Source organism: Arachis stenosperma, chromosome 8 (genome assembly GCF_014773155.1).
Source record: "Arachis stenosperma cultivar V10309 chromosome 8, arast.V10309.gnm1.PFL2, whole genome shotgun sequence".
Taxonomy (NCBI): Eukaryota; Viridiplantae; Streptophyta; class Magnoliopsida; order Fabales; family Fabaceae; genus Arachis; species Arachis stenosperma.
In genome coordinates this window covers 41,952,288-41,965,977 of record NC_080384.1, presented here as the reverse complement: position 1 = coordinate 41,965,977, position 13,690 = coordinate 41,952,288, and the positions used below count along the sequence as shown (strand labels likewise).

Below are 13,690 nucleotides of genomic sequence, written 5' to 3'. Positions count from 1 at the left end.
ATTAAATAAAAAGTTTCACTCAGGCATTTCATCGAGCATATGATGTGCACAATATGTAAACAAGGATTTCCACTCAATTTATGCACAATCAAATCAAAAAACCATCAAACATTTTGGAATCCAAAAAGTATCAATCCATTAATCTAAGCCTAATCTAAACACTAAAAGCAGATTTAAAAATTAGTTAACATAAATAACGAAAGAACACGGGAAGGAGGAAGCATGGAACCTGCGTTGGAGAAAGGAGAAGAATGAAAAAGAGGAGTAGCAGACGGCGTTGCAGCGGCACAGAGTTCAGCCGCTGCTGGTTGCACTGGGGTTCGCAGGTGGACTTGATGCGTGCCGTCAAAACGCGCCGGACGACCAGAATGTGCTGCTGGGAGTTCACCGGTGCGGACTTCTGGTGACAAGACACGAGCCAGGGAGAAGATGCGTTATCACCGTCGGCAGGAGAAGCTGCGTTTTTGGTCTGTCCTTGCCCTTCAGAGAGATGTTCGTGGTTTTGGATTTCATATAACTGAATCCTAATTTTTCAAAAAACTAAAATTATCAAATCTTTATAATTAATACTTTTACCCATAATTTAATTTTAATTTCAATTAAACCCCATTGTATGCATTGTACAATAAAACTATTGTCTCCTCATACTTTTCCAATTAATTAAAGAGTTTAACTATCATATATATATATATATATATATATATTAAGATTATAGTTATCATAATTGGTAATCGAATCAGTCACACTACTGATTTATTAGTTTATTAGTTCAACTAATGAGTTAATGATTGAACCGATAAAATCGATTTTACATAAATAAAAAATATAAAATAATAAAATATCTAAAATATATATTTATTAATATTTTAAAAATAATCAAATTTTAACAAATTATAATATAGTTATTATTAAATAAGTATATAAAGTTTTAGTATTTTTTTTATAATAAATATTTTTTTAATTTTATTTTTATACTAAAATAAATATTTTTTATTTTAATAACTAACTAATTAGTTTATATTTATTATATTAGTATATACTATATGTATTTATTGAAAAATAATATTAACAAATATCATATAATTATAAAAAATAATTATATTGTAATTAGTAAAAATATTTGATCTTTTATATTTATACAAATTTAATTATACTTATATGAATAATTTGAATAATAAAAAATATAATTAATTTAAATATAAGTGAGTATAAAATTAAAATAATATCTAAAAAAATTAGTGTATGTTTTTACTATATAATTAATAATTAGTATTTAAAATAATAAAAAATAATATAGTTTAGTGACAAGGAAAGCATGTAACTAGATTCGAACCACAATTTTATAAAATTGATTTTCATCAAAATTGAATTAGTACTAATGTGATTTATGTTTGGTAACTTTTTATATAAAAATTTATTATAATAAACTAAATGTTGTTTAGATTATGTTATTCAAAAGCACTTTTAAATAAAAAATTATTTAAAAAAATATAAATTTAAATAATTATTTTATTTTAGATATTTAAATAAAATTTAATATTTTTTTAATATTTTCAGTATTTGTTAGTACTCTAATAGAAATAATAAAATCATAAAATAAAAAGATTTTTTATTTATTTATTACATAAAAAATATCTTTTTTTTTTAAGAAAAAAACTTTTGAAAAAAGATATAAATTATAACTTCTTAAAAAAGATATTTTTTATTTTTCTAGTACTTTTACTTTTACTATTAGAAATTTGTGAAACACACTAAAAAATAAAAAAAAAATTATTAAAAAAAATTTATCAAAATAATAATGCTCAAATAAACACTTAAAAAAATAGTTAAAGTAAAGCATTTAAGAAAAACTAAACATACGATACTGGAAATCATAAACCAAACACACCCTAAATAATTATGCTTATGCTTATATACATTGACACTAGTCCTTGGTAAATCAACCGTTAGGGTATTCATGACACTGGTAGGAGCAGATATCTAGCCAAGTAGGATCATAAATGGGGGCACCTGCTAGGTTTCTCTCACCGGAGAGATATTGAACTGCTTGCTTTATTTTACTTGTAGCATCTTCTCAATTCATGCCTTCATGGTACCCAAAATAAACTCCATTATTCATGTCTTCTCATCACCATCAATGCCAGAACAACATTATGTTGCATTCCCGTTTCTTCAAGGCTATACTCAAAACTAATCTTCAAAGGATTGTAAGCATATTTATGTTTTATTTGCATTAGAGCTATACATATTTGCTATTGATTTTATGATCATATATCATATATAATAGTTAACAAGAGAGTTTTTATTTGGAAGGTAATTTATTCATCTATTCATTATTATTATTATCATCAACAGGCGAGAGCATTCCAGTTGTAATAGCCATCTTCAGAACAAAAATAAACTAAAAGCAGGAATTTATTTATTTTTATACATAGATGAAAATTATAGTTTAGGCTATTTTCTTTGTTTGTTTTTTTATTTCTGGTTAAGGTGTGAGAACTTTTGGCACACTAACTAACAGATTTTGACACAGAAAATACCCAATAAATTTTCAAGGAGACATGGAAGCGCTCTTTCAAATCCAGTATTTCTTAAGCCTCCAGATGGCACTCTATGGAAAGTGTATTGGACAAAAAAGAATAGTGATGAAGTTTGGTTTGTAAAAGGATGGAAGGAATTTACCAAAAACTACTCTCTTAATGAAGGACATTTAGTTGTGTTTAAATATGAAGAAACTTCTCAGTTTGATGTAATCATACTTGAGACAAATGATCTAGAAATAGATTATTCCAAATATGAGACTGTGAATAGAAAGGGCAAATGTGACCAGAGAGATGAGAAAACAGTTGGAATCTTAAAGGAAATCCCTGTAAAAAATAATGACGCTGGAAAAAGATTGGCATTGTTTTCTCCTCAGGCTCATATGAAAGTCAGAGGTATTGCTTTTTATTGTCTTTTTCATCTTTTAATAATTGCTATATCTTGCTGATGAGATCTTCGTCTATTAAGGTTTCCATTCATTGCATGTTGGTGGTGGTGTATTATTTCACCGAGGTATTTGTATTTTTAACTATGCTAGTGTATACCAAAAATCAGTCATTAAATTAATTATTCTAATAAAATATATGTAAAGTCACAAAACATATATTTAAAATTGAACTAGACAATACATGATGACTAATTTGGTAGCTAACTTTTAGTACATATAACATATTTGTTATACTTTTCGATTGATTATATATTTATATTCATCTTTCCTATTTGTATAGGGTTAAACATGTTCTTTTATGTTGGGGTAAAAGTAGTCATTTTTATATGTGCCAAAAATGATAAAAATTGTGATTCATGATTTTGGTCTAAAAATGTTCAAAATTAAGTGATTTTGGTTTCTACCATAACTGATAACCTTATATACATCTATAGTTCAAAGCATAAGTACCTATCTCCAAATAGACACCATTTACTTTTGGAATTTTTGGACCTAAAAAGCTACAATTCCATATTTGTATATTGATCAACATAAATAAAATTGTGCTTCCCTTTACAAAAGCCTTAAGACATTAGTGATAGTAGTATAGCAATAAGCATGATAATCAGCTTTACATTTTGAATATCATGATTCATGAGGGATTAAACTTCTCAGATTATAACCAAAAATTCATTCAACTGGATTAACTGCTTGAGACTTGTTTCTTCTGCATTCTAACAGGTGAGAGCTGTACTCGAAGAAGAACATCATCTTTGAATTGGCCAAAGGAACTTAAAGCTCAGGAAATAGCTCAGAAATTCATCTCCTATAACCCTTTCTTCACACTGTTCATAAAGCCAAATTACCTCACAGAATACCAAGTGGTACCATTAAATAAAAAAAGCCTCAGCATTATTCTTGAAACATTCTTGAAGTCCCTAATTTCTGTTCTGATATGTTGCAGAATGTACCGACTTTGAAAGGTTACATTGAGGACAAGGTTAAGGACGTGGCGCTTAAGGTTGGGGAAAGACAATGGCAAGTAAAGTTGCTCCCTAATCGCAGCTCGGCTCGCCGCCTCTCAGGTGGTTGGTCCTTGTTTGTCCAAGAGAATGGATTGCAAGCTGAAGATGTTTGTGTCTTTGAACTGATTAACATGGAAGATTCAGTTTTTAAGGTTCATGTTTTCAAAAGGTAGAGAAAGTTTATCCACTTGGATTCTGTTGCTTTCTTTTTTATGAAAAGCTGAAGAGATGTCACTTTGGATTGCATCTGATTCCCTTATAGATGAATTGGACCATTTGTAGTTGATTTTGGAATATATGAAGTAAGAATCTATGGTCCATGATTAGCTTAAAACCATGCATAATTTTGTTTATCAAACTTTGTGAATGATTTTAATTTGTAAAGTTTAGGGGAATGGCAATGCATGTGATAATTGATATATCATACATGTGACATGTCTTTGTTTGAATTCTGTCCAAGAGAGAACTAGAGAAACAGAGAAACAGACAATATATGCTGTTCTTACATTTAGGGAAGCATAAAAAATACAACAAAAAATCTATATCTGGGAAAAAAAAGTATTTTTGTTCTAGTTTCTACAACCAAAGGAATTTTGTTTTAAGTATCCATTGTAGACTTGAATATTATGGAGTGTCTAAAGTCTCACATTCAGTAATATAAAATGCTTGATGTTATATTTAAGAGGAGTGATTCTTCTCTTTTAATAGCTAATTTTTAAGGTTGTGATATCCCATTTTGCGAGCCGAATATGTGTAATGGCCCAAACTCACCGACATAACCAATTTTTTGTGATATAAAGTAAAAAGTCCAATCTTATCGAACGTTAGGTGGTATCAACTTTCATATACTTGAAAATCAACTATACAAGAACCAAGCGTGAAGAAAGGAATACTAATTCAGAGATCGGCAATGAACAAAAATGAGAGGGAGGCAACTCTTCCTTTTGACTAACAGGATGCAATAGGGAACATTAGTGAAACCCAAAAGAAGTTTATACTAGTTTGCACAAGCTCAATCAAGGCAGAGTCAAATTATAATAAGCCCACATTTGATCTTTGATCATGTATTAGAGTTGCTTGAGGTATTCTAAAACTTAGAATAATTAAGACTTGCCCAGAGAACGGAGAGGTAAATTAATTATATTATATATAATATATTTTAATATTGTTTAAGAGATTAATTAAATAATATGTATATTAATATTAACTTTAAAATATTTTATATTAAAAATATTTTAAAAAATATTTATTTAATAATTTATATTTAATTTTATATAATTATTCAATAAAAATATAATATAAATTGAATTTTAAAGTATTGGTTTTAGGAATTTGAATTCATTTATTTAAAAAAAACATAATTTTTTTATATTAGAATTATATAAATTTACATTTTTATTATTTTCAAATAATTAAAGAAAAAAGTTAGAAAAATAAATTCGAATGAAAATATTAAAAATATAATATAAAATTATAAATTAATTTTATAGTCATGAACTCATTATATATTTAAATGTATCTGATAATGAGATATTGTGTTAAATTTGAACTTATTTGTAACAGTTTTTAATAATTTGTAAGAGAAATTAAGAAATAAAATATGTATAAATAAGTATATTTTGTAACATTTTTCTTACTTTACAGTAAACCAACATATAAAACTTTGTTGGTAGATTTAAATATTACTAGATTATTTATGATCATATTGATTATATATGCATGATTTATTGAAAAAAGTAAATTAAATAACTATTTTATAGTTAATACAATTAATACTATATTAAGAAAAAAAAAACAACGCATACAAGTTATTTTTTATTAATTAAATTATTATAATTAAAATGAAATTTAACATAACAACTTAAAATTATAATTTCAATATAACAACTTAAAATTATAATTTCAATATTATCACGTGCATGGCACAAGTGATTAAACTTGTTGATTTATTAATCGCAAGAACTTGATTATATGAGTTGCTACCGGCCACAAAACTCTCTTTGGCAATATTTCTTCTCTTTGCTCCATTGTAGTTGTCTTGAAATAATTAACGTTTCAAAAGGATGCAGTATTAGGAAACAGAAAGAAAAAATGCCATTAAAAAATTGGATTGAGATAACTATAATTGTTGATTACCTTGTGGTGCATTCCCTGAACAAAGACTTGTTTTTTTTTCTTTTTCTTTGACTGTCTAGAATTATTCTACGTCTAATCCTTATAAGTCTTGAATTTATCCATGAATTTTCACTGGCCATTGATAAGAGCTTAAAATAACACACCAAAATTGAGGCAATTCAAGTTCAGAATTATTATATATACAGAGTATATTAGGAGTATTTGAAAACTGAAGAAAAATGAGTTAGCGGGAATGTAAAAAGTATTTTATTAAGGTAAAATAAGAAATTAAATATCTACAATTAATTCTTGATCTTTAGAGCAGGATAATTACGTTTGAAATGTTTCAAAACTTTATGCTTGTTATGCTTTTGATTTGCGATACCTTTTCTCAATAAAATTACATTTGCAACCTTAGATCAAGAAAACTTATAAGAGATCTAAGTCTGGAATATAATAATTAATACACCATGTGATAAGGAAACACTGATTTTCAATTCATTGATATATACATACATGGAAATATATAATAGTGAACTATCCGATAAGACCTCAAAGGAAGAGATTTACAAAATATACATGACATTATTGCTATACATAGAATAAGCATTAAAAGATATACTCGTGTAACAAAATATTCTATCAATAAGAAACTATATTTATTAATTAAAATTATTGATACACCACATTTATTATATTATTATATGTGAAATTAAAAAATCTCACTAAGTGTCGGAATCCCAATCTGTCACACTGAAGCCTAGATTATATAAATTAAAACATTTAACAGGAGGAAAGAATGGAGGTTAGTTAAACCTCAACCAAGGCTTATGCGTAAAAAAGACAGAGGTACACCAATAATCAATGGATTTTGCAGAATGTACAACCAAAGATGAGGTACTCAAGTAAAGCTTGGATAATGACTTGTTTTTTGGACTGACATAATTAAAATACGATTAGAGGATAAATTGAAATGATTAGAGGAGGCTCGTTTAAAAAAAACAGAGTTTTATAACTAAGCCAAATATGATAAGAGTTTTATACAATATGTATAAATAAGCCAAATATCGTGGCATTTCAATATTTGTAACTAAAATTTTTTATAATTATAATTATCATAACACTTTGTTTGTATATTTTTATTGTATTTAATTAATAATTTATGTTTCAATTGATTAATAATAGGTAAGAATTTTTTTTAATTTTTTTCTTAAAAATAATTGATTGAATCTCATATGTTGTCATGCATTTAGAAGTATTAATGTGGCATCATTAAAAAAAAATAAGATGGCCAAAATTCATTGTATAAAAGAGTGCTATCAATTTTTATATAGAAATATTCTCCACATACAAATTTGTACAAATCTCTAAATTAATTATCTCACACTCCACTATTTAACCAACTTTTCAATCAACGCGCGCATATATAATTTTTTTGAATCCAATCAAATAGTTGAAGTGTGGTTCGATTCTAGTTAATATTTTCGTTAATAGTTTACGATTCGGTAGGTGAAAATTGTTGTTCATCATTAATGGTTTGAATTGAATGCAATATAGGAGTTCTGCATCAAAGAAAATATTTTTGTGTATTTGTAGTAAATTTCGGTGTAAAACTAAGACATTTATGCGTATTGTTTAAGAATTTTTGGTAGATTTGTACTCTGTATAATTCAAAACTCTTTCTCTTCCTCTTCCCTCATCTTCTATTGTTTCTTCTTTTTTTTTTTTCCATCATCATCACTATCTTCTTTTTATTATTCATCTTTTCCTTCTTATTTTACCTTCTCAAATTTATTCTTGTTTTATTCTCTTAACAAGAATAAAAAACAAAAAAATTAAACAAAGAAGAAAAAATACATAGTGCTGCAAAATTACTTGAAAGAGGATGAATGTACATTCATTCAACTAAAAGAAAGAAAAAAATAAGAAAAAAAAAGAAGAAAAATGCAGCATTAAAGAAAACATTTTTATGTATTGCAGAAAATTTCGGTGTAAAATTAAGACATTTATGTGTATTGTTTAAGAATTTTCGGTGGATTTGTACTAATAAATTATGCATAATTCAAAACTTATCATCTTCTTCTTCCTCATCTTCTGCTACTTCTTCTTTTTTTTTCATCATCATCACCATCTTTTTTTTCTTATTCACCTTTCCTTTCTTGTTTTACCTTCTCAAGTTTCTTTATGTATTACTCTCTTAACAAAAATAAAAAATAAAAAAATCAAACAAAGAAGAAAAAGAAACACATAATAATACAAAATTACTTGGAAGAAGATGAGCTTATATTCATTCAACAACAACAACAACAACAACAACAACAACAACAAAGTCTTATCCCACTAGGTGGGGTCGGCTACATGAATTAAACGACGCCATTGTGCTCTGTCATGTATCATGTCTACAGAGAGACCGTTTACATGTAAATCTCGTTTGACTACCTCATGGATGGTCTTCTTAGGTCTTCCTCCACCTTTCACTCTTTGTCCATCTTCCATCTCATCCAGCCTCCTGACTGGGTGTTCTGTCGGTCTTCTTCTCACATGTCCAAACCACTTGAGACGCAATTCAACTATCTTTTTCACAATTGGTGCTACTCCAACTCTCTCCCTTATCTTCGTTCCTTATTTTATCCAATCACATATGACCATTCATCCATCTCAACATCTTCATCTCTTCCACACTCAGTTTATATTCGTACTCTCCTTTAACCGCCCAACACTCCTTACCATAAAGTATAGCCGGTCTTATAGCAGTGCGATAGAATTTACCTTTAAGTTTTAAAGGAACTTTCTTGTCGCATATAAAACCAGATGCACTCCGTCATTTTGACCAACCTGCTTCGATCCTATGATTTACATCCTGTTCAATCTCCCCATTATCGTGTATGATGCATCCCAGATACTTAAAACTTTTAATTTTTGGTAGGATGTTTTCTCCAATATTCACTTCTATATTAGGATTTTTCCTTCTCAAACTGAACTTACATTCCATATATTCCGTCTTGCTACAGCTTATGTGCAAACCATACACTTCTAGAGCTTCTCTCCATAAATCCAACTTACATTCATTCAACTAAAAGAAAGAAAGAAATAAGATAAAAAAGAAGAAGAAAAAAATGCAGTATTAGAGAAAATATTTGTGTATATTTGCATCAAATTTCGATGTAAAACTAAGACATTTATGTGTATTGTTTAAGAATTTTTGATGAATTTGTACTGATAAATTTTACATAATTTAAAAACTCTTCGTCTTCCTCCTCCTCATCTTTTGCTAATTCTTCTTCTATTTTTCATCATCATCACCATCTTCTTCTTTTCTTTTTCTTATTCATCTTTCTTTTCTTGTTTTACCTTCTCGAGTTTCTTTTCTTTTACTCTCTTAAGAGAAATAAAAACAAAAAAATCAAACAAAGAAAAAGAAGAAACACATAATGCTACAAAATTATTTCGAAGAGAATGAACTTACATTCATTCAACTAAAAGAAAAAAAGAAATAAGGAAAAAAAGAAGAAAAAAATTGTAGCATTAGAGAAAATATTTTTGTGTAGTTGCAGCAAATTTCGGTGTAAAACTAAGTCATTTATGTGTATTGTTTAAGAATTTTCGGTGGATTTATATTGATAAATTTTACATAATTCAAAACTCTTCCTTCCCCTCCTCTGCATCTTCTGCTTCTTTTTCTTCATCTTATTTCATTTTCTCATAATTCTTTTCGAATTCAGTTTTAAAACTTCCTTCACTTTTCACGATGATTTTGAGAGATTTTTATCGTTATTTGAATTTTGAGCGTTGCAATTTTGATTGAGGAAAAAGAACCGTTTACACTATTCAAGAGTTGGGGAAGCGTATGTTTACACGCAATCTAAATTGAGTGTCGTTTCTGTTAAGTTTTGGCCAACTTGTATGAACTTGTATGTTAAAAAAATTTATATGTGTAGTAGATTTGTTTTATATATTATAAATAGATAGATAGATTTAGGTTAAAGATTCTCTCACGAAACTTATATTCTATCCAATAATCAGAGATAAATGAATTTGGGTAGGAAACTACATATGACTCGAGTAGTATAGAAAAATTCAAGGCAGCAATTTATCAAATAACTACTTTTTTATTTATCAAAAGAAAAAGTATAGAAAACTAATTTTAGTTAGTCAATATTAGTCAACTTTAAGATTTAGATTTATAATTTAAAATCTAGGATTAAAAATTTAAAATTTAAGATAAGTAAAATAATTTAAAAAAAGCTAGCTGAAAAAAATTTTGCTCTCTAGAATTACTCTTACCAAAAAGTCGAAAGTGAGATTTATTTTGAATGCTCGTTCGGGAACTGGAAATAAAATTGTTCAAGAACACATCTAAAAGCATTTGGAAACTTCCCCTGCTCAGCAACCAAAATAAGCATAAATTTAATTTTAACTACCAACCTGCAAGGCTGCAACGATAACCAGATTCTATTCCCCATAATGACATAGCAAAAGATTATGGCAACCCGTTCCTGAAACTCAGTTTCCATGTAAAGGCAATTATACCAAAATTGCATGCGATCACAGGACACCATCCTCTTCAACATAAAACAGAGAGCCATGAAACACTTCACAAGGTTTCATATCAAATTATATAACCAAATTGCTAATAGGACCCTACTGTCTTAAAAGACTCATGAACATGCCTCAGCATGTCCTTGTCTCTATTCCAATCAGGAGTAGGAGCATTGACAAAATGAGCATATAGCTTGTTCTTAGCACAAGTTACGGAGATCAAGCTATGAGTACCAACCCCATCAATCTCGTAAACATAATACAATTGTCCCTGATCATCTTTCACTTCCTCAGAGGTCAAGCTCTCCGCGTTCGCAATGAGGTCCTGCAAATCAACATCCGAGAGAGCCAAGTTGTTTAACACTGCGTCCTTTGGGGCAAGCTGGCGAAACCCGCTGAGGAAAGTTAGATACTCCTTCTCCGATTTCTTCTTTGGGTTGTAGAACTCACTGTCTGTTCCGTTGGTGCCTGATGATAGGGAAAAAAAAAATAACAATTAGAAATTTGCTAGAGCTGTGTATTCAGCAGTGTCATTAGTTTGTTATAGTAAGGAAAATTTCTAAGTAATTTATACTACATTACTTTATACAATCCTAAGAACTTGAATCCTAAGAATTTATGCTATTATATATAATCGTTTGAGACTGATGAATCATAGAAATAGAAAGATTTTAGCAAGTGGATTGAATGTTCTAAGTAATCTCTACTATTATCAGCAAATTGATAAGTACTTTGTGGGATACAATTCTCGTCGGATAGAACCAACCACTTGGGTATCAAAGCTCTAAGCTTAGACATAGTTGCATACTTAATTTAGCAAGTACAGTCCTCGCCAGCTGAGCTACGTGCTCATAATTTGTCAAAATTTTGTATTTAAATTGATGATAAAAAGTTGATAGTTAAGTAAACAAACTTATATGGATGAAATAAAGTACCTGACCATAAAAAATTATAATATTGACAAATCTGATCATAGAAAATTAAAACTTATAATTACGAAAGATTGTCTTTGTTGGACAAATCTAACTAATTGTTAATAATATATGTGAGATCATTCACTAATAGCATTGCTACACAGTTAAAGATTGGTTAAATATGTTTAACAAAAGCAATATTTCATAGTTATAAGTTAGTTTTAATTCTTTAATGGTTATAAGTTAGTTTTAATTCTTTAATGGTTAAATTTGTTAGCGTTATAATCTTTCATAATTAGTTTTAGTACCCTAATCTTTTAAGTATCTAGTATCTATTATGTATTACCTATTACATATATAAAGGGATTCTCCTTTCTTTGCTATCCAATTTTTGTTTCTAAAATATCCTTTTCCTCTCTTAAAGAAAATACAATAAATATTTTATTTTAAATTCATAATACTTGATTCTAAAATCATTGATCAAGAGACCAAAGTAGAATGACTTCGTACACATTAATTAGTCCATGGTGAGTATAATGGATAACACAAAGCCAAGTAGTTAATTTTAGTCAGCTAGAGATTCATCTAATCCTTTGAGGTTAATGAAGAATCATACAATATCCATAGAGAAATTTTTAGATCCAGACGATATTCATATTTGTGCGAAGAAGAAGATATATCATAATGTATTGTAGCATAGATGTAATTAAAAAGGAAAGAGACTTCAATCTGTATCTGCCTCTATTTATTAAGATCTCTTGTAATTCAATCTTGTGATTTCTATTGGCGTGTTAAAGTTTAACATAGAGAATATTAATTTATTTTTTTAATAGACTTAGAACTAATGTTTTATATACAATTTGTAAGCCTATTTCTATGAATGAAAATTTCTTTCTATAGAAAAGAAAATCATAGAATACAACAAAGTTTTATCTAACTAGTTCACAATAATTGTTTGAAACTAACGAATAACAAAAGAAAAATATTTAGTATTTGTATCTTTCTTTCTAAGTAATAAGTAAAATTATACAAATTGTGCATATTTTTCGATCAGTACCTTTCTCAACTTTAGAGACCAAACGTTCCTTCCAGCCATCAGGGACGTCGTACACATACTCAGCGGAGTCCTTCTTACTAGAGTTGCCGCCGTAGCCGCCGTAGTTTGCGGCACTGGCAGCGGTGCCATAGTAGACACGGTACGAAGGCTCCGAGGATGCGATAGAAGGTGCAGGTGCGGCGGTTAGAATGGTGGCTATGGCTGCAGCGGCAGTTAGCTTTGTTAATGTTTGCTTGGACAATGGAAGTAGTGGGGAGAGAGGTTGTTGAGATGGTTTTGGTGTGGTGGTGGTGGTTGGTGTGGTGGAAGAAGAGGAGAAGGAGAGAATGGAAGACGGTGATGAAAACATGGTGGGGGAGGCCATGGCGGTTTTTTGGTGGGGATAGAAGCAATGTATGGTGCAGGAAAATGTTACTGTTTGATGTTTGTTTATGTCCGATATGTTATCTTGTGTGATTCGTGCTTTCGAGCGGATTTTTTTCTTATCCAGAAGTTACAGGAATCACACGATTCAGCTGATGTCGATTCGCACTCTGTACCTTCTTTCTAGTAATTTATTTAAATAAAACAATTAGAGTAATTATTTACATATATACAATTATACAAAATTGATTACATGTGTATCCTATCAATTTTAAAAAGATAATGATAATATAAACCATGTAATTTTTGTAAAATAATTAATAGACCTTATATATAATATTTTAGAAATTTTTGTTGACCTATTTATCAAGATGATTTATTTTTAACTTATTTAAAGAATATATATATATATAATATATATATATATATATATATATATATATATATTCTAATAAAGTATTATGATAGGAGTTATAGTTAATTTGAAAAATAAATCAAAATAAAAAATAATTATATATAATAAAAGTAATAACAGGTTAATACTTAAATAAGAAAAATAAAAAAAACCAATAGACAGAGAGTACATAAAGAGTATAAAGAGTATTAGAGTACACAGAAAGTCATCTAAAAAAGAATACATAGAGAATTAAAAAAGATAACAATGAGAAGAAGACTCACATTTCATAGCAAAAAGTCTAAAACTTATTTA

General features: G+C 28.4%; 2 protein-coding genes across 2 annotated transcripts; one reads left to right on the top strand and one right to left on the bottom strand.

Annotated features, from left to right (window-relative positions):
- Window positions 1-1,977: 1,977 nt before the first annotated feature.
- On the top strand, window positions 1,978-4,247 carry LOC130943575 (B3 domain-containing transcription factor VRN1-like). The gene is made up of 4 exons (XM_057871504.1): window positions 1,978-2,207; window positions 2,534-2,936; window positions 3,710-3,852; window positions 3,933-4,247. The coding sequence occupies exons 1-4, from the start codon at window positions 2,118-2,120 to the stop codon at window positions 4,164-4,166; spliced, it is 870 nt and encodes a 289-aa protein (XP_057727487.1). The 5' UTR covers window positions 1,978-2,117; the 3' UTR covers window positions 4,167-4,247.
- Window positions 4,248-10,382: 6,135 nt separating this feature from the next.
- LOC130944097 (thylakoid lumenal 19 kDa protein, chloroplastic) lies at window positions 10,383-13,054 on the bottom strand. The gene is made up of 2 exons (XM_057872251.1): window positions 12,619-13,054; window positions 10,383-11,115 (listed from the first exon to the last, which is right to left on the bottom strand). Exons 1-2 carry the CDS (start codon window positions 12,980-12,982, stop codon window positions 10,739-10,741), a joined length of 741 nt encoding a protein of 246 aa, XP_057728234.1. The 5' UTR covers window positions 12,983-13,054; the 3' UTR covers window positions 10,383-10,738.
- Window positions 13,055-13,690: the final 636 nt, after the last annotated feature.